The 22,632-nt window shown below is 30.0% G+C and overlaps 1 protein-coding gene across 1 annotated transcript; it reads right to left on the reverse strand.

Annotated features, from left to right (window-relative positions):
* Positions 1 to 16,181: 16,181 nt before the first annotated feature.
* On the reverse strand, positions 16,182 to 20,541 carry LOC114266770 (membrin-11). The gene is made up of 4 exons (XM_028207690.2): positions 20,210 to 20,541; positions 18,411 to 18,531; positions 18,155 to 18,304; positions 16,182 to 16,494 (listed from the first exon to the last, which is right to left on the reverse strand). Exons 1-4 carry the CDS (start codon positions 20,464 to 20,466, stop codon positions 16,330 to 16,332), a joined length of 693 nt encoding a protein of 230 aa, XP_028063491.2. The 5' UTR covers positions 20,467 to 20,541; the 3' UTR covers positions 16,182 to 16,329.
* Positions 20,542 to 22,632: the final 2,091 nt, after the last annotated feature.

The following is a 22,632-nucleotide window of genomic DNA, read 5'->3' on the forward strand; positions in this document are numbered from 1 at the left end:
TGATTGGAAGAATTGGGCATGAAATGCCTCTTCCATTTGTTGCCAATTTTAAATGGAGCCAGGTGTAAGGTTGATGTACCATACAAATGCTCCCCCCGTTAGGGAATTTGGAAATAATCTCAGTTTCATATAGTCATGGTTAGTAAATTCACCGCATTGAGCAGCAAACCGAGCAATATGTTCTATCGTTGATTGATTTCCAGTCCCATAAAAAAGGGTAAAATCTGGTATCCTGAATCCCCTTGGGTATTCATATACCCTATCCACCCATTCTGGGTATGGTTTTCTGTATACAGGAGTCTGGACCCCCCGAGCTATCGGTCCACACATTTCCCTGACAATATCAGCGATTTGATCCCTAGGAACCATATTTTGTGCTTGTTGAACCACTACTGGAGGGACAAACACAGGATTTGGTGGACAAACTTGTGCTTGTGGTCCTCTTGGTCCATAAGGTAGTAAATTTGGGGCTGGTTGTCCTTGCGGTGCAGGTTGCTGTTGAGGGTATGGGTAACCTCTTTGAGCATGACCTGCGAAAGGACCTGCAAAAGGTGCTGGAACAGGTGTTGTGTCTCTGCCATTTGTAGGAAAACCTTCCAACCCCCCGGGTGTAAATTCGAATAAGGGATTAGTGTACCCCCTTGTGCCAGGTATGGCTTCGAACATGGGATTTGTAACCATTCTTATGCCAGTTTCTTGTACTTGGCTAGATCCACCAACCTATGTGGCTTCATTATTAAGTACTGAGGCATTTTGGCCTGCTATAGGCCTTGAAATGGGTTCATACCAAGACTGAGGTGATGGTCTTTCAAAGTTTTTGGTACTAGTTTGACCATTAGGATGTCCATTAACTTGCATAGACTGTTTTTCTCTAGCCAATCTTTGTTGGGGGACATTTACAACTTCCTCCGTGTGTCTTGTGTTTGTTGGTTGGTGGTTATTCATTCGATCCAAAAAGGATGTTGCCCACCTTTCCATTGTGTTCATTAATTGTTGTCCCATGGCATCTACTAAACCATCCCATGGATTTGTTGGTTGAGTAAATGGCACAGTGGATGGTCCAATTCCTTGGTTTCATCCAATAATATGAACATATGGTTCTTGTCCAGAAGTACTGGTCTGTTCGACCATAGGTTCTGACAATATAGGATCCACAGGATGTGTTACCACATTATCCTCTGGATTTGGTATTTCTACCTCTCCTTCCACGCCTTCTTCCAAGCGTTCATTTTCTCCTTGTCGTCTTCTTCTAGCCATTTTTAATTGAGTCCCACTGGGCGTGCCAAAAATATATGTTGGCTTTTTGGCTTTTCGAAGGGTATTTTTGTAAATGTGAGCGTGCCAGCAAGGATCAATCAGTCTTTACAGAAATTGTGATTGCCAACCAATTACCAGACGATTGTGTTTTAGTTCTTTCAGCCTCAATGAAGAGGACTTTTACTGGTGGCTTGACTTAGGAGAAATTAAAAGGAATAACAGTAATATGAAGAACAATTGAAGTATTTCATTAAAATGAACACTTACAATGGTCCAAACTCAGCCTCGGAGAGGTTTACAATAGCAATCCACTTGAATCTACTTGAAACTACTCCTATGAATCGAAGTGCAGTGCAGGTATTTAAAGTGCAGGTATTTAAAGAACAGGTATTTAAAAACTGGAAATGTAAAAGACTGGAGAAGAAAATATATGAAGTAAATGACTGATTTGTATGATCTGAGTCCCTTTTTTTTCTGGGGGCTGCCCTGCTATTTATACTCGTCAGTGATGACCTTCGAACTGCACTTCGAACCGTCGAACTGCTCCTCCATGATCGCTGATCATACTTCCTTACAAGTAGCTCCACTACGCCATTACTGGCAGTTGAGCTTCCCTCTTGTATTTGAATTTGAATATGAGTAACCGTTGAAGCTATGTCATCTTGCATCCCGTTATTGATCTAGTGTTACTCAGATCATGTGAGAACCAATATTTAGTGCCACGTGTACGATCAGGATTGAAGGCTTGAATAACCTTCCTTTATTACCCTTATTCTGCCACGTGTCAAACTGTAACTGGCTTTTACAAAATATGTAGCCAACAATATTGTTATCAGTTATCCTATAATTAGGAGATATACCATAACTAGGAGATTAGATCAATATCCAATATACCATGTGTAGATCACACAGTGTATATATTGTACATCAACGATTGAATAAAATATTATGAGAGAATCATTCTCAAACGTGTGTTCTTTGTCAATTCTGCACATTGTTGTGTAAGGTTTCATACAAATGTGTTGATGTTAAATCAGAAATTGTGTGTGTGTGTGTGGCATTTTGGATAATCTGTTGATGTTGCATACCGGGTAGTAATGTTTTTTACATTCAAAATGTGTTTAGTGGCGTGTAGTGGCACATTAGGTTGGGGTGTTTTTGTTCTGTTATTGTCCCCTGGTGTGTTATGAAGGTATTGATGGCTATGGTGTGTTGTTGTAATGTTTTCACATGGGTCTTTGTGGTCCCAACTTTGTTATGGGCGTGTTCAATGGGTGTATGCTAACATCAGTACAAAATCAATACACAATCAATATTAAGGGCAAACAAGTCATACCACATACCTCAAATCAAAATAAATATAACATACCAAAAATAAAAAAGACTAAATAGTTTGAAAGAAAATCTTTAGGACTAAATAGACTAACATTTTCCTAAATGGGATTTTTGAGTAATTTTGTCTTATTTTTCTGAATTAAATTTTAAAAAAAGTTTAGTTATGAGTTTTAAATAAAATTTTCAATAGAGTTTTGAGTTTTGTGTTTTATGAGTTACAAGTTTTTGAATTAAGTTTTGAAAACTCTTTTCAAAATTCATAATCAAACAATTTTTCTCATTTCAAAAATTCAAAACTCAATTCAAAATTTAATTCAAAACTCATAATCAACTAAAAATTTTCCTTTCCAAATCATGATTCAATAACTCACAAATTCAAAATATAATTTCATTCTCAAATCATGATTATAAAACTAAACAAAACGCTATCTTACTATTTTGTGGAGAGATTTTTGGGGTTAGTCCTTTTTTTCATTTAAGAATCACAATGGTCAACTCTACTTTTATTTTCAAAATGGTAATTATAAATGTTATTTTTGTACAAGTATCATTATGTATTTTTTTCAACTATCATCTGTTCTTTTTTTCACAATTTAGCGCTTTTTGATATGGTTTAATGTAATTGTTGGTTGATATTGTAATCTTTGAAAGTGTTTTCAACTACAATTTGTAATCGTTTGATTGGCACAATGTAATTGTTGAACGTTGGATGATTTAAATAAGTATATTTTTTGACTTTTTACGAAAAAATATGTAGAAAAATAGAGAGGTGATGTGACCCAAAAAAAATAAAAAGATAAACAAAAATGTGCTTATATAACACACCACAAACTAATGAAATATGCCTTTGTCGTCTCTCTCTTACCCAACATCTACTTTTTATTTTTAACCATCATTTTTTTTTTCCTTCACAATTTGTCGTTATTTGGTATGGCTTAATGTGATTGTCGGTTGATATTGTAATCCTTGAAAGTGTTTTCAACCATAATTTGTAACCATTTGATTGGCCTAATGTGACCGTTAAACATTCCATATGGCGTATCTCAAAATCCTAATGTGATGAGAAAGACATTCTCTCTCACACACGGCTCTAATTTAATCTCATCCCTAAAATGTGCCTTTGTCATCTCTCTTACCCAACATCCACTTTCTTTTTTCAACTATCGTGTGCTCTTTTTCACAATTTGTCGTTTGATATGGCCTAATTGATTGTTGGTTGATATTGTGATCCTTAAAAATGTTTTCAACCACAATTTGTAGCCATTTGATTGGCCCAATGTGATTGTTGAATGCTCTAGATAGCATATCTCAAAACCTTTAATCTTATTAGATAGACATTTTCTCACACGCGACTCTAATTTAATCTCACAAAGTCCTAAAATGTCTCTTTGTCGTCTCTATTACCCAACACTCACTCTCTTAACGACAAACGTACTTTCATAGTTGATTTTTTGTTTCTCTCTAAACACTCTCACAATCAACTTTCTATTTGCCACTCTTGTGATTTCCGAGATAAATATCGATGCCACTTGTGAGAAATTTTCCAACCGCATGAAAGTAAAAGCGATATCTTTCACAATGATCACCTCTCACCACACGCCGATCATGACTTTTATAAAGATGTTGATCTTAGATTACTTTCTTAGATAGTGTCGTCAATATTTGATTTCTGGGCATTTTTGTGAAAATTTTTAATACATTTGTTGCTTATTTATTTATTTAGAAGATTTGTTTTAATTTTTTGCAATTTTTGGTAGTTTTATTTTTGTAATTTAGATATTTTAATTTTTGGTTATTTTCTTAAGATAATTTATTTATTATTTCTAATTCTAATTTCTTTGTGTGTTTTTTTCAGGAATAAGCTTACAGTGGAGTGAAAGGTCCTATCACTAAGCCATCCTCTATGCTCTTTGGGTTAGCCTTTTGTTAAGTAGTAATTTAATTTGGTAGCAAGCTTCCTTTTGTTATGTCTTATATCAATGCATTTATATTTAAAAATTGATAATCAAATTTAATCATGGTAATATCATTGTTAGTTGAAATGAATAGTAATGTCATGATAATCATGCTTTGTTTACTATTTCATATGCCATCATTAATATGAGAGGCATTTAGAACATTTTAATTATTTTACCTAATTTCATCAATGGAGATCTAATAGGATAGGCAACAATATTAAAACTAGACAATCAAATTTTAAAAGTAGAGTGTTGTTAAAATACACTTTAGGCATAACAAATTTTTATTTTTTTTATATATTTTTGTTATGCTAAATATCAATTAATTTTAAAATTGCTCTTATATTAATTGAATACATCTCACTACTTGTGTCTGAAACCAATAAAATAATGATCCATAGCATGTTAAACAAAAGGTAATTTGAATAGGTACTTTATTAAATGGAATCATATTTTTGCTTTCTCGGTTTTGGCTTGGTCCTTTCTTGGTGGTGATGCAAAGAAATAATTAGTAATTTGATCTAGGGCAAATGTAGGTAGTATTCTAACTTAAATATTATTGGTTAAACTAATGAGTTTTACCATCATTTAGTGTCCCCTTTGAGGAGACAAGACACTTATCAGAAAAATAAATAGTATGAAATAATACTTCAAGACGATTAAATAACTTCTTGTTGATGAAAGTGATTTGATGGCTATATATTATGAGTAAATTATACATTTTTAAAATTTACTTAAAATACGAATTGTTGCCTATATTTTAAAAATTACAAATATTCTCTTGTTAAAAAAATTTATTTAACAGAACTAACGGAAAAAATAAAAATTTTAACTATTCTTTTTATATAATCATAAAATTTAATGAATTATTAATTAAAATATAATTATAAAATGGATTATTTTTTATATAATTAAAAACTTAAAAGAACATAATATAATTTTTAAAATTATAAAGAATAATTTATATTTTAAATAAATTTTATAAAGTATAATGGTAATTTATCCAAATATTATTATAACTTTTGCACATGATAAAAGGTGGGTCAGGAGACTTCTGTTCAGTCAATACCACTTTAAGGCTTTTAAGTTATGTGGTTTTACTTCAATCTTTCATACGCTAATGGTTGTTTCTTTCCAACCAACCAATCATTTTTTGGTTGAAAGAATCAAAGAAATGAATGAAAGATAAATGCTAAATTATATTAAATGTGAAAATGAAACTACTCCCTTCATTTCAAATTTCAAAATGAATAATACTATATATATTAATTAATATATTAATAGATAATATGATATAATTTTAGAGATTTTAGATATTTATAATTTGTATAATAGGTGGAGTCAATAATAATGGCATAATACTAGTTGGTACACTAGTGTGTACACAAGGGCGGACCTAGGGCTAGGCATAGGTGGTTGTAGCCCAGCCCAAAATTTAAAAAATCTGTAGAATTTTTTTTCCCCACCCATCCCTGCCTCCCAACCTCTCCCAGCTCAACCCTAAATAAGGGCTAATAATTTTTTTATTTGTTTTTTAGATAAGCAGCCCAATAGCAACCTAATACTTATCCAAAAAAATAGATAGGGAGCCCAATTGGATTGTATTTGTTTAAAGAACAAATCTTTCAAAACAATCCTCACATCTTCCAATAGATAGGCAGTGACCCTCTCTCTGTCGTCTCCAGTAGCCTACAGCAGCTTCACTTTCCTAACATTTTTTTGTAAGTGGCATTAACCAATTATTTTATTTTCGTTGGTTGAGAATGGATTTGATTAACAATAGTTTTAAAATTTTGTCTTTATGTAACAGATATTATATTACTCTTAGCTTTTTTATAATGTTGTCTTGTTTAATGTTCTATATTGCTCTTAGTTTTTAAACTTTGAAATATGTTAAAACTGCCATTCGTAATTCAATGGGGGATGAGTTTCATATCGATTGGTTGTCTCTCTACCTTGAACGAGATCTTACTTTGAAAATTGATCTAGATTTTGTAATCGATGAATTCAAATATTTAAAGATTCGTCGAGTACAACTTAGTTAGATTGTTTCTAATCAATAAATTTAGATATTATATTATTAAATTCTACTTTTTCTTATGTGGTTATACTTAAAATATATTGTATAATTTTAACTTAATATTAGCCCACTCCATCGACGAATCCTTGCTCCGCCCTTGTGTGTGCATTAATTGGTGCATGTAGTACCACCGTTTCAAAATATTAGTCTCTTAGTTTATTTTTTATTGTTCCAAAATATTAGTCCCTTTTCAAAAATCAAGAACTAAAATAATATGAATTTTTTATTTTGTCCTTCTTTTAAATTCATTAACAACAAAAAAATATAATTATGACAATTGATATTTTAAAAAATTTGTAGCATTAAAGAGTAATTTTAAAATTTTAATATTTTTAAAATGTAATAATTATATTATTAAAAAATTAAATTTCTTACAAAGAATTATTATTTTGGGACGGAGAGTGCATTTTTTAATTAATACTTAATGAGCGATCGTTTGCTTGACTCATGAATTAAAAGCCAAAAACGGTGCGGATGAGACATACGTAGAAATATATGAAACGGTGTGCTTTGTTTAATGTGCATGCCAATTTGAGCAAGTTGTCATGCATATATAAACGAAAAATGCTTCGGACCCCACTGGGGTCAACTCCCAGTGAGGTGGCACGTTATGATTGAGTAAAAAAAAAATTATTTTTTTTTTTTTTTTTTTTTTTGAGTTTTAGTCAGTGGAAGCTCGCCACCTCACTGGGGGTCTGCAGCAATGTTATATATAAACAACAAGAAAAATGACTAAGACCCGAAAAATGACTGAGACCCCCAGCTGGGAGTGCTGGGGTCGGCTCCTATTGGACAAAAAAATTGTTTTTTTTTTTTTTTTGGCCAATCCCAGTGCGACACGTCACTGGGGGTTGTCAGTGGGGATCACCCCATGGGGGGTTTGTAGCATTTCCCAAACAACAAATAAATAATAGGGAAACTTACAAATAAAATCTTATAATTTAATCTTTATAATAAAATAAATTTTTAATTTTATCAATTTAAGTTTTAAATTTTTATTCATTTTTAATTTAAATTATTTGTCTATTTTCGTTAAATAAAACTAATAAAAATGGTATTTTTAACATTAAACTTGATGTAAATGTATATAAAATAACTAAAGTATCATTTTCGTTAAGTTTAATAATTAAAATACATATTTTTTTCTTCAATTTTACTTGGGGAAAATTGACAAATGATTTGGACTGAAAACAAATTTAAAATTTAAAATTTAAATTAACAAAATTAAAAAGTTGAAATTTATTTTGTTATAAGAATCAAGCCATGAGTTTTTTTTATATAAAAAAAAAAAATTATTTAGTGTAATTTCCCCTAGATAGTATATATATATATATATGAATCTGTTCGTGCATTATATGTATATGTTAAGAGCATCTCTGAGTAAAAATTTGACTAGAAATTTGATTTGATATAGAATGCTCCTTTTAACTAAATGCTTTTTTGGTGAAAATTTTGACTGCTCCAATCCTTATAGTATGTATATATATATATATATATATATGAATCTATTCATGCATTATATGTATATGTTAAGAGCATCTCTGATTGTTTTTTTAAAAAAATTAAAATTGAGTAAAAATTTGATTAGAAATTTGATTTGATGTAGAATGCTCCTTTTTAACTAAATACTTCTTTCGGTGAAAATTTTGAATGCTCCAATCCGTATCACTTACTTAAAAATTTCATCGAATCCTTTTAAAAATTTCAAACTTATCCCCAAAAATTCCTTTTATCCAAAAAAATTATTTTTGCCTTGATTTGATTAAAAAGGTGATAAAAACTTGATTTGGTACAAGATTGATAAAAATAATTAAGGGTTCGTTTGGGAAGTGGATTGACTTTTGGCCTTTTAGCTTTTTGGCTATTTAGCCTGGGGCTAAAAAGTCTCGTTTGGGAAGGACTTTTTGACTTTTTGTGAGAGAAAGAATATAATGATTATGGGTTCGATGTGATATTTTGTTTTATTGAACTAAAAAACCTATTTTGTCTTTTTATGATTAAAATAATCCCAAATCCAACCCAACCCGTCTTCCCAAATGAAGCCTAAAGGTCATTTTTATTAATTTTTTTTATTGAATTTAAATTTAATTGGAGATACTCTAACACATATATGTAAGCAATAAATAATCAACAAATAAAAAAACCAAACCCAACTATAGTAAAACTCAATATTTTAGAGTCAACAATATAAACTGTACTTAGAATTTTTTTTTTTTTTAAAAAAAATTATTTGTTTGTATTCAGACTTACCGGATATGGAAGGCAACCACAGGATAACAATAGAATGTTCTGCAATACTTTTCTTATAATAATCTTTTAATAGTTAATTATATTTTGGGCCTAAATAATTTACATAAACAACCATTATTTGTGATTTGAACTAAAATAAGTTACTTAAACTACTAGTGCAAGAATACTAGTCCCACTAGATAAGTCACTTGCACACTAGATAAGTCGTTCAAATGGACGTGTAAAAAATAAAAAAAATTAAAACAAAAATGTGGTTATTATACTTCTTCTTTTTTTCTTTTTGTTTTTTAGAATAGAGAAATATTATAGATAATTAGAAACCATTAACGAGCCTAGCAACCTATAAATCCAGCATGGGGCATGGAAGGTTATGATCTTTTTGTTCTAGGAGGAATAGCTTCTCATCGTATTGCAGTAGGGACATTAGGTATATCAGCAGGCTGTTTCATTCTATTCATTGTTATGACATTTCATATTCAAATGGCGGAGATTCACGAATAAGTATTGTGCTTTTTACCAGTAAATGATATTATTGGATTGATCTTTTGGTGGGAAATGTTCTTCATTTTGGATAATGTATGCACTGATTTAATTGCAAAACAATTAACTTTAATAATAACTAGGAATTGGAAAAAAACAACAGATATTTAATATCATCGATGACCATATGAAATTTCTTTACTCTTTGTATAAACAAAAAAAATTGTACATAAAATTCTTATATAAAATTGTGTGGTTATGTAGGAAAATTTCATAATTCACACCCAAATGTGCATCATATGGTCCAGTTATCATATTTGTAATCTTTGATTATGACTAGTGTTACATATAACTCATTCTGATGTTGCTTATGATTTATTATAATTATTATTTTAGTTTCAATCAAAAAAATATTTGGTTATACCTTATATAATATTTGGTATAATTTTTTATTATTATTATATTAGTTACGACTGAAAAGATTTAACTATAATATTTGAGGTGATTTGTGATGATGAACACTACAAATATCATAATTTATATATAATACATATTCTTTTGAGGGTGCCTATTATAATATGACCCAATTGTGTATGGTCCTTTCATCCTTATCTTTGTTTGAATGTTAAAATGTAGGTTTTATCATAATCACTATTTTGAAGAATAAAAGAATTCCTCAAATCTTGTCTTAATTATATACAAAAAGAAAATATTCACAAGCAGAAATTTTAAACAGAATTTCAAATCAAAATTAGCGTGTGAATAATAATTTTGAAAATATAAGTTACATTGATGAGCTTTTATTTTTAAAGTGATAGAATTCAAGACTACCCTCATCATTTTACATCAAAATTCTATATAAATTTTTTATTTGCATAGTACTCTACGAAAAAAAAATAATAATAATAATTAAAAAAATAAAAAAATGCATAAACAGAAAGCAGGAATTTTTGTCTTATGAACTATCTTGTAATTCAAGTACATTTTTGCCTTTCTTTCTCTTAGTTTACTCTTTTTTTTGTATTTTTTTTCCCCCTCTTCCAAGAATCACTTTCTTATCATGTTCCCACCAACCAAACAGTCTACATGATTGAGGATCTGGTTGTATTCCCTTAAATTGCTTCTGATACGCCATTTATGTATATAAATTATAGGGTTTTGTGATTAATAGCTAATCTATTAAGAAAAAGGGTAATGCTAGGGACACCAAATTTTCTACCAAACAAATGACCAAATGTCTCACATGGGTGTGGGGTCCGCAATTTTGTGGGCCCCACACCCATGTGAGACATTTGGTCATTTATTTGGTAGAAAATTTGGGACCTCTAGCTACCATTAATGCACCACTAATGACATGGTATCATGTAGACCCCACTATTGATGTGATAGTTTGGCTTTTGATTTTTGTTTTTTTTTTTTCTTGCACTTGTCAACTCATTAGTGGTGCTTTTAGAGTTTCAAATTTAATGTTCTAAATCAGGACTGATCTATTAATTTCACTAAAATGAAATCTAAAATAAAATAATGATTCTATCAAAATATTTATTTGCAGTTTCAGTTTGGTTAAAAAAAATATAAATTTCAAATGAAATCATCATTCACTAATCAAAGATAATAGATTCCACTCTGTGTGATTTAGTTTTTAAAAATTATATTTTGAGTTTTTTGTTTGTCTATTTTTTCATTTTAGTCAAAAAAGGAAAAAAAAATCATATTTTAATTTATTTTTTTTAACTTTTTATATGCCCTTAATATAAATATACTTAAGAAGTAAAATATTTGTAAAAACATATAAAAAAAAACAAAAAAATAATAATAAAAACAAAAAAACAAAAACAAAAACAAAAAACAAAAATGTACTAGTTTAGCTTAAAATATGAATGTTGGGTGTTTGGTTAAATTTTTCAATTTATTTGCATTTATAGTTAAAATAGCTCAAAATGGGCTTAAAATAAGATGTTTTTTTTAGGCTAACTAATCTTTTTTAATAACAAGGTGTATTTTACCAAACAGTGCCTTAAGTGCAGGATCATTGAAGTCTACAATTTTTGGCAAGTTTGCAATCTTTGATTTGGTCGGTTTCTCAAAACCTGTTGGCAGCATTATCATTGTGTTGGGGTTATGTAAAGTGTGAAAAGAGTAATGAATTGATTTTTGATACTATGGACTGTTGAAAACTAGCATTATTCAAGACTTTCTTTTTCTTTTTTTCCTTTTTCTAAGGTTACCATGAACTAGTTCACATTAACATTGAAAAGTATCAATATTTTCTGAACAGGATTTTTTTTAACCGCCCTTTAATTGTGGAAAAAATACATTGAATCACACAAATTTGATATAATTATATTTAGCTACCTTAAAATTTTGGCTCACATAATATTTGACCTTTTTATCATCAGTAATTCATTAGTTATATAAATAAAAAATATATTTTATTTATTTATTCTTATATTTATATATCGTCTACATTAGTTCAGGTCACTTTAATCTTATTAAAATTGTCGGTATAATTATATCAAACTTATAAAATTTATTATATCTTTTTTATACCTCAAGAGTGATTAATGTAATTTACCTTTTTTTCTACACTAGCATAGTGATTGTCATTACATGAATGAAAAACTATTTAAAAATAAATAAAAAATGTGATATTTTATAGTTAATAAGATTTAGACCATAGTAGTTGTAAAAAATAATAATTGACCTTGTCCACATCTACCCAACCAATTGGCTTAGTTGTTAAAGTTTTTTATTGAATTCTTGGATAAAAAGATAACAGGAAAGGTTTCTAACCGGAATTACATAGTGTGAATAATACACAATTGGGTTTAGACTATTTTAGTCAAAAAAAAAAAATAAAATAGGTTTTTTAGCTTATTAACACAAAACATCATATTTAACCCATAATCATTACATTTTTTCTCTCACGAAAGTTAAAAAAACAAAAAAATCCATCTCAAACGAAATTTTTTAGCCTCAGACTAAAATAATCAAAAAATTAAAAAAGTAACCCACTTTCCAAACGGAGGCAATACCTTATCTGTCAAACTAATAAAGGGATTAAGTTCAAAATAAACCACTCAAGTATTGTATATTGTTCACATTTGTGTGAACAGATTTACACACACAAGAAGCAAAGGATGATCTCTAACAATCTTTCTATTCCTCACTCATTTATCAGTCAATGAGTGATATGAAAAAATCTTCATTCTACATCAAAATGTGAAAGTTCTCACCTTTTTTTTTTTTTTTTTTTTTAAACAGTGGAGTGAGATGAAAATAAGAGAAAGCCAAACTTCAACAATGATGAGACTTGAATAAAAGAGCGGTTCATCCATCAAATCAACCCTTCTCTTGAAAGATTAAAAATGTTTGAACTGCTCAAGAAATTGTTGAGATTAATATTATTTAGCAATAAATAATTAGCAAAATTAACATCTTGATTGTCTTAAATTTGACTTTCTTCAATGGGTATTGCCAACAAGTAAAAAAAGAAATTTAAAAAAATTGAAAAACACTTTTCACTCAATTTAATAGATTTTTACCGAAAATTCTCAATAATAGTGAAATTTCTCAACTATTTTTTCTTAAATAATAGTATATGTTCAGGCCAATATAATTGTTGAATTTGTTGTCATTATTATTTTATTTTTTTTAGAAAATGAATATTTGATGTATATAGATAGATATTATGGAATTATGTTGATAAAAAAATTTAAAAAGTTTTTAACTTTAGCTTCTTTTTTTTTTTGATTGAGAAAGAAGTTTTAGCTGTTGGGAAGGAATTGGGATTCTCTCCTTGAATCCTTTCCTTGACTCCTTCTTTGTAGGGCTTTCGGGTCCACTTTTAGTTTCAATTTTGATAATTCGAATCATTCATATTTTAAGTTTTATTCAATATATCATACCTGTAAAAAATCAAGTTGATCGGATATCAGAAAGTATGTGTTCGGAAAATTATTTATTAAAAAATAGTTTGTAGTTCGATTTTTTGAACATATACTTTCTGATATCCGATCAACTTGATTTTTTACAAGTATGGTATACTGAATAAATCTTAAAATATGAACAGTTGGAATTATTAAAATTGAGCCTAAAAATAAATCTAAAAATTCTGTAAAAAAAAAATCAAAGAGAGAATTCAAGGAGAGGATCCTTGCCCGTTGGGAAGCAAAGTGCCAGCTGTGGTTTTAAGGGAGGTAAAGTGAGAGCAGGTCGTTTCCAGAACATTGTGATTAGAGACAAGGGTAGTTCAGACATTTCACATGGAACTGATCTTCACGTGTCACTCACATGCACTACTTTGGCTTCCTCATTTCCAACTGACCGCCTCCTCGTCTTTACACGTGTCCACCTTGTTCCCTTGGCAACTCCCCTAAATATCTCTTAAAAAGCAGTTAAAAATTTTGTACATAAATATATATATTATAAAATATACAGTTTTTTAAAGATATACGAGACATGCGTCTAACTTTAAAATTTTTTAAGCAATTGTGTTAAAGTTTATTTTTTAAGGGTTAAAATGATAAAATAATTTGAAAAGATTATATTATGCCTACATGTTTTTTCCACTATCTATTTATTTATCCATATCACTTATCTGTTCATTTATCTATTCACGTCACATGTGTTACTTTTTTGTCCACTTAATATGTCTATTTGTTTATATTACCATCACCAACAATCGCTACTATCGGTTAATTTTTTAGTAATTTTTTCGACGGCAGCAGTGGTTTGACGATGATCTAACGACAATGAGATAAAAATGAGAAAAAAAATCTTCAAAATAATAATGTCTTTCTCACCAAACAATTTCATTAATTATATACTTATTTTCATAAAAGATTAATTATTGGACTAAATGCCATATTCTCATAATAATGAACTTACCACCGACTATCCTTTTTTTATCATGATTCAAATAATAAAGTTAATTAAATAATTTATAGTAGTTCGCGTGAGATATAATTTTATTTTTATAATATAATATTGTCTCTTATGATGATGTTAACTAAAATAATTTTAAAATTTCTTATCTAAAATCTCTTAATTGTGTTTGTATTTAAGATTTTTTTTAAAGATTGGATTTATATCTAAGATTTGAATAATGATTTATAGATAAAATATAGAAGAAAAAAATTAATTTACATTTTATTTATATTTTTTTATATTTTATTTTCCTCCACAAATTACTACCCAAAAGTGTGAGTTGATGGATTGCTTGGAACTTCACTTGATCATCACATGATCAAGACATGTTAAGCTCAATCTCACTGTAATTATGTGAGATAAAAATCATGTCACATAAAAAGGAAATTTACATATAATCTAATAAAATATTTACTTTATAATTAATATTTATTTTATAATCATGTGTGCAAAAGCTTGCAGTTTATGAATAAAACAGAATATGTTTGTAGAGTTTTAAATATCAAAGCCAGATTGATATTTTCATATGACAAATTTTCATACTTATCACAATTGTTGTAAATACTTTTGAAAAAGCAAAACAAGTGGTCACAGCAACATAACTGTTCACTTCACATAATTGTAAAAATAAATTCCAACTTTTGTTTTGCCTCGAAAAAAAGTAAAAACTACAAATAAATTTGCTAATAAAAAAGATTGTATAAAACACTTGTACACAATTAAAACTGTAAATAAATTGAATTGTTCATGAGCTAATTGACTTAGTTCGTTTAATAAATGAGTCGAGCTCTAACTCAAATAAACTCAGCTCATTTATTATTTATTTAAATAATATAAACAATAATAATAAATTATCAAATTTCATTCCGAGCTAGAGCTTGGTTAGTATTAACAAGCGAATGAATTTTCGAACTAAACTCAAGCTGAATTTCCGAACTCGATAAACAAACTAGTTAAGCTCGGGTATTACAAAACTCAACTCAGCCCGGCCCATTTACAATTCTACACATAATGATATATGCATTTTTATAATCCTTTCATTGTAACTTATTATTTGGTTCCAGTTTTTAAAAAATTCTACTTTTTTATTTTTCGTATTTTAATATTTTAAATAAATTTTTTTAATATTTTAAGCAATTCTTTTTAGATTTTAGACACACCTAACATAAATACACTTAAAAAGTATAATATTTGTGAAAATAATATTTAAAAAATACACTAAATACCCAAAAATACAAAATTTCAATACATTTTTTGTATTTTTGCGTATTTATTAATTTTTTAAAACATTTTTTCACAAATATTTTACTATTTAGATACATCTAAGTAAGGTGCATCTAAAAAAGTAAAAAAATTACTTAAAATTTTAAAAATATTAACTAAAAACTAAAAAATACAAAAAAAAAAAAAAACTTAATTTTCAAAAAATTAAAACTAAACACACTGGCATTGTAAATGAAAATGTATGAAACTATTTGTATACACCACTTTCGATTTCACAAAGTTGATTATTATATCTCATCAATTAATTATCTTATAGGTCAACTCCCCATGCAAGCCGTTGTTGTCTACAAATGTGTCATCACCCTCTGTTTTTCAAGATCCATCATCACACATAGTGGCTAAAAAGTGGATGATGTGCTATGTATGGTGTCACTGTCAATTAAAACACACAGAAATGTGTAGAATAAGAGTTCCATACTACATTATTAATTGGGCATTTTCCATCCAAATTGCAGGCCATTTTCATCTCTACATAGATATCCTCTACATTTTTCAAAGTTCAAAACTTTCAAAACAATCAACATCAATGCACTTTTCTTCCTCAAAATAAATAATAATAATAACAAAAAAAAAATCAATGAACATTAACAGTCAAAACACAAGTATAATTCACAAAACATGGCATATTAACTTTTTCATTTCTTCTCTGCTATTTTCAGTTAAGTCATTTATTTTCAGTTTAAGCTTTTGTCATTCAAATGCATCTCACAACCTCATTAACCTTTCAAAAAGAACAGACATGAATCACAAGGACTACTACTGTTGTTTCCACCTCCACAAGGCAATCATGATGATGATTGTCAAAGCCATGCCAACATATTTAATCCATGTATCAACCCGAAGACGCCTCTCAATCACCCTTAACACGGAATTTGATAATCCGATTGTGTTGAGTACATCCAGTGCCTTTCGTTGTGCTCTCTGCACCCAAAAATACAAGTTTAACATTAGTCAGGTGTTTAAAATCCGATTCATACACTGAACTGAATGCAATAACAAATGCCATCATGCAGAAATATCACTGCAGAACACAGGACAAAAACCAACTCTTCCTGCCATTCTTCAGCATGTATTTCTATACAAACTTGTAAAACTGTGTTTGGATCAAGGACATTAGAAGAGACTTGTGGAAGCACAAAAAAAAAAAAGGGGAAGGAAAAGTGAAGGATCCAAACACAGCCTTAAACTAAAAACAAAGGGAGTGGGTACCATTCATCTTCACCATCTATAACAAGGCACACAGGAGAAGGAAAACAGGTAGCAATAGAAACATGCTGATCAAAAAAAGGTAGTAATAGAAACACAGCTATGCTATGCTCACAGAAAGAATTTTGCACAGAACAGGACATATGTCACCCAAATGTTCGCATCTATAGTTGTTGAACATTTTGTCTCACATCTGTGCATTTTGTGTCAGGTATTGTCTGTGTGCATAGACTTTTTGATAAAAATAATATAACATAACCCTGAATCAGCAGCAGGGGAGCACAACAAAGTGATAAGGATATTAGGGTAAAGCATTGCCAGAATGTGACAAGGATATTAGGGGAAAAGGCTAGATATAAAGGCCTCGTTTAGAAAGTTGACTATTTTAATTGGCTATTTTAGTTTTTGACTATTTTAGTAGGTTAAAATATTTGTGTTTAGAAAGAGGGTTGGATTTTTTTGTAGTTGGATGTGATGTTTGTGAGAGAAAAAATGAAATGATTATGAGTTTGATGTGACATTTTGTCTAATTGACTATTTTAACCTATTTTGTCTTTTTGTGGATTTTAGCCCAAAAAGCTAAAAAAATCCTTTCCCAAATATGGTTCAGAGTCGATAGTTCCAAGGAAAAAGAACAAACAGAACAAACTAAAAACAAAACCAAGCTTCTAGAGATCAAGTCACTGTAAATCTGTAAAAGAGCACCAGCAAAACTAAAGAATATAAAACATAAAAATACCCTCCAGAATTGGGCCATCATTTTCCTAGTTCAAAACTCCCTTCCAGAACTTAAAATTTTGGTTTAGTTTCACAAAATTGAATTTATGCTATGAATCAACTTATATGGAAAAATAAAAAATAAAAAGTAACATTGTTTTGAGAATTATGCAGTGCCTCTCAGCCCCACTCCACAATTTAGAATCACTACAACAGACCGAATAAAATCTTTGAGAAACAAAAATTGATCCAACTTTCATTTACTAACTATGCACATGGAGAAGTGGATGCATTCCGAATTAGCAAACCATATTTACACTGCATTTTAATGCAAAAGTTTTTATTAGCTTTTGACTTAAAAACTGTAGAAATCATTCAGAAGAAATTTACATTGGACACCTTGGTTCCCTACCCCCATGCTTTCAACCTAATAAAGGAGGTATACAAACAGCCACTCAACCACAAGATAAGTTGTTGGTTCCAATCCCAAGAAGTACCTTCTTGCAAGTTTGTAGTCTTTAGACTCTTTGTGACCATTAATAGTACACAAATACAGACCCTACAGCTGGATGTTCTTGCGATATTAACATCAAAATAGATACTCATTAATAAATGTGAGAGTGTGGAGCATGTATAGCAATTGCTTTGTTACAGATACCTTCAAGTGCTCCCTTTGGCCAGCATATTGGGAAAGAATGGCCACTCCGGTTGCATAAGACTCTTCCAGCATTCTGGCTGAGGAACGGGCAGATTGCATTGCTTGCGCTTCATCATCGAAGATTCTCAATACATGAGATGATTCCCCATTCTGAAACATATAGCAAACAAATTAGATGGTGAGGTTTAATAATGTGTGAAGACCAACAGATAAAAACTGACAGCTAAATATATCAAAGAGGTAAAATATCGCTCACAGCTCTTTCAAGCAGTTCAGCCCTCTCTCTAGCTTCTTGGGTCTGTCTCTGATTCCGTAAGAAGTACTTATCCAGACTTTCTTTCAATGAGTCAGCCTCTTCAGCAACTTGTTCAACTTTCCTGTGTCAACAAAAGAATATCAATGCATTGAGCAACAGTATACAACCATCAAATTGTAATAGCAGTTAGAATATAAGACCAAATTCCTAAGAACTATAAATCCTTGTCAAAGGAAACGGTAAATAACTTTGTAAGAAACCAACTAATTATAATTAGTGTATTCATGCAAGTGAAAGATAACTTTATTAGGTTTTTCTCTCCTAAAGCCTAGACTTGTTTGGTGACATCATTTGCATGAAAATAGCCCATGCAGTGGTTGCATCTAATTACACCTTTCATTTTAAGGTGAAGAAAAGCATGATAATTTAGGCTTTCACTTTCTTTGCATGCATTTAAAATGCAGAAAAGTTAATTTTTGGATAGGGTGCTAGTCATCTCATTTGAATTCAGTCAGTCCATTATGCCATATAATTCATTTTGAACTAACCAGTCATGCTTTTGGTGGTTAGAGAAGCATGTAAACAGTTTAAAATATTTGAAGGTGAGGTTGGAGGTAAAATCAGTCCATGAAGGGAAAGGTATGGTTGTGCACAGGCCAGCACAGGGTAGATTGGATAAATTTCTCCAGCCCTCCCTCCCTTGGCAGAATAAGATTTTTTTTAACTGCTGTGGGAAAAATTGTGCTGTTGGTTATTTCCTTGATAAGAGGCTGTCATTTCCTGCTGTGGATATGGGCTGAATTTGGGTTGGTTGACCTACTGTCTAGTGACAAGGGATTTTTCTTCTTTTTGTTTCAGGTCCTTGGCACTTTGGGGGTAAACTCTTTATTCTTACGAAGTGGGAACGTTTGCTGAATTTGGAGAAGGATCAGCTGTCAAAAATTCCTATTTGGGCCGAGTTCTATAACATTCCTTTGGAGTTTTGGACTGAGCAGAGTCTGAGTTATATAGCTAGTGCTGTGGGGAGGCCTCTTTATGCTGATAATATGACTGAATCTTTCACTAGAATTAGTTTTGCTAGTATTTGTGTTGAGATTGATGTTCATTCTAAATTGCCCCAGTATATTGATTTAATGGTGAGTAATGGAGGTTGTATTGAGATTGGGGTGAGGTATTCTTGGAAGTCATCTAATTGTACTACATGTTTGGTGTTTGGGCATGGTGAGGTTTCCTGCCCAAAAAGGCCTGCTGACACAGTTGCAATTAAGGAGAAAGTTTGGGTGGTTAAACCTAAGGTTGCTGTTTTGGATGTCTCTAATCATCCGGGTACTGAGGATATGTTTCTTCTACTTCTGCTGCTTTTGAAGTAGTGAATATGGATGTTTGTGTATCTGCTCCTATTGAATCTTTTAGTGGCTGTAAATACTATCTCTTAATAATGGATGACTATACCAAGTTTGTTTGGTTTTTTCCTATGCATTATAAGTTTGAAGTTTCAAGAGACGGAGAAACCATACAACAGAATTACATGTGATTACCCTCTAGTACATACAAACGCATACAACAGAATTACACAGTTCCTAAAATTCAAGAGACGGAGAAACCAAATTACGCAACAGTCTAGTGAAAAATGCGATGAAAGAAAATTGAAGATAAATTGCAAAAACATTTCCTACTGAATATCATCAATACAAGACTAATTTCAAACCCTAGGAATAGAAAAACAATCAAAACTCGAATTAATCAAACAAATAACATACAGATCGAATAAAAAAGGTTGATTTCGAGAGAATTGAAACCTTTTCCAGAGATCGCGCTGGGATTTGGCGGAGACGGAGCGCCAAAGGCGGTCCATCTCGGCGCAGAGGGATTGGATCTGAGAGATGTCACGCTTGATTGCGAAAGAGAGTTCGGGGGTGTCCACGGCGGCGCCATTGGAAGAGGAGGAGGAGAACTCGAGGCGCTCGAGCCTCTCGAGGCTGTCCCTAGTTCTCAGTAGCAACCTCTTCGAGCTCTGGTATAACTCCGACAATGTCCCACCTCCACCTCCTTCCATAGCCAGAGAGAACCGGCCTGTGTTTATGCAACAGTTCTGCTCCTCTCCGATCAATGACAAGTTATTTTTAAAGGACAATTAGGCCATGTTTGTTTGGGTGGATTGGATTAGCATTCCTATGACTAATAGTTCTAAGATTACGAATCCGTTGGATTATGTATCCTATCTTAACTAATAGTCAAGTTTAAAATAATTAGTCCGTACTTTAATTGTTTAATCAAACATCGGATTAATAATTTTATTAGACTATTAGTCCAATCCCAATCTCATGTCCACCCAAACAAACATGGCCTTACTGATTTCACACGGCTTCATTACAAAATCATCAAAAAAAAAAAAAATTAGGGGAAAAAAAAATTAGGATATGAGTTTATAACAAATTAAATTTTTAGTTTTGTTAAGTTAAATTTTTAAGTTTAAATTTATTTTTAATTTAAATTATTTCTCTATTTTCATTAAGTAAAATCAATAGAAAAAATAATATTTTAGTTATTGAATTCAATAAAAATATATATATATATATGTTATATCTACCTATACTGAGTTTAATGATTAATTTTTTTTTTTTTTTTTACCAGCTTTACTTAACAATTTCACATCTACACTTTAAATCTAATTTTAATTTGGCTTGGTTGTCTAAATTAAAGATTAAAATTAACAATTTTGACATATTTATCAATTTTTTAAGGTGTACATGTAAACAAAATTAACAAAAATTTAGACAGAATGGTCAAATTAAAATTAGACTTAAAGTGTAGAGATTAAATTGTACAAATTAAAACTATAGAAATTAAATTAAAATTTAGATCAAATTACAAGGGTGAAGAGTGTAATTAACTCAATAAAAAATATATCTAAAATAATGTATATTTGTAAAATTTATGAGAATAATAATAGATTTTTAATTAAAAATGAAAGCATCACAAAAAATTACTTTATTATATATTATTATTTTTTTCTATTAATAGAATTGATATGTAAAGTTTATAAAGTAACATATTATATTATTTTTTTAATAATTACTTATATGTTACGTAAATCAAATCGTTAATCTTGAGGTGGTACCAATGTTCCACACCACATCATCAATCCAATATAATCTTGCCATGTCACTGCAAATAAATGAAAGTTTGAAAATGGGCAGAGTTTTATCCTGTATTTTGAGTTGGGTGCAAATTATATATTTAAAAATCATCACATAAGGTTCATAGTCTGTGAGTTAAAATGCACGTTAACTTTTCTTAACAGAACATATAAATTAACTATTATCACTTCATTTTCTTGTTGTTCTCTTTTTGAATTAAACTTGCAAATATTTTTGAGCTATATATGTATATCTATATACGTAGAGATATGAACATAAATCATTACCTGATATATTGATTGTCCAAATTTAACAATTTGTATATATATTGTAGGACAATTTTTATTGTATTTAAACAAATTAAATTCTGTTGTGTATTAAACAACAACCAGAATATAAAGAAATAAAGGAAATGAGAGAATTTGTTTGATTACAAAAATCAAACTCGAAATAAAAAAAATAAAATAAAAACAGATTTTATTTTGTTACAAAAACAAAATTAAAATCTGATTTAAATAAATAAGAAGAACATTGAAAATAAATTAAATAACTTACTTGATTTAATTTCTTTGAATTATAATCTGATCAAGTCCAATGTTTGACACTGTGTCCTTAAGACAGATTCGTCCTCTCCACGGTGCTTTCAGAATTTGGACGTCTATCTCCCAGGATGAAATGATCTACTACAAACAATAGCAGCACTACAAATTATTTGCCCTACGAACACACTAAGTGTTTACACTCTTTCTTTCAGAAATTAAATGCAACAAAATGCAGAAATTTATAGCAGATGATGGAGTACGAAAATTGGAGTAAAATCCAAATGGGAGGCTAGTTTATTTATAGATGTAAAGGTGGCTGTTGGTTTTGAATTGAACAGTTATGAAACCTGTTGGTTTTGAATTCAAACAGATTTGAATCTGTTGGGTTCATAATTTAAACAGATACAAAAACGGGAAGGGCCCTGTTTGGATGTATGTTAAAAACCAAACTAGTTTATTTCGGGAAGGGCCTTGTTTGGATATACAGTAAAACCAAACCAGTTTATTTCCGGTTTAATTTGAATTTTGAATTTTATTTTA

This window comes from Camellia sinensis, chromosome 12, assembly GCF_055761805.1.
Source record: "Camellia sinensis isolate YWXY chromosome 12, ASM5576180v1, whole genome shotgun sequence".
NCBI classification, from domain to species: domain Eukaryota; kingdom Viridiplantae; phylum Streptophyta; class Magnoliopsida; order Ericales; family Theaceae; genus Camellia; species Camellia sinensis.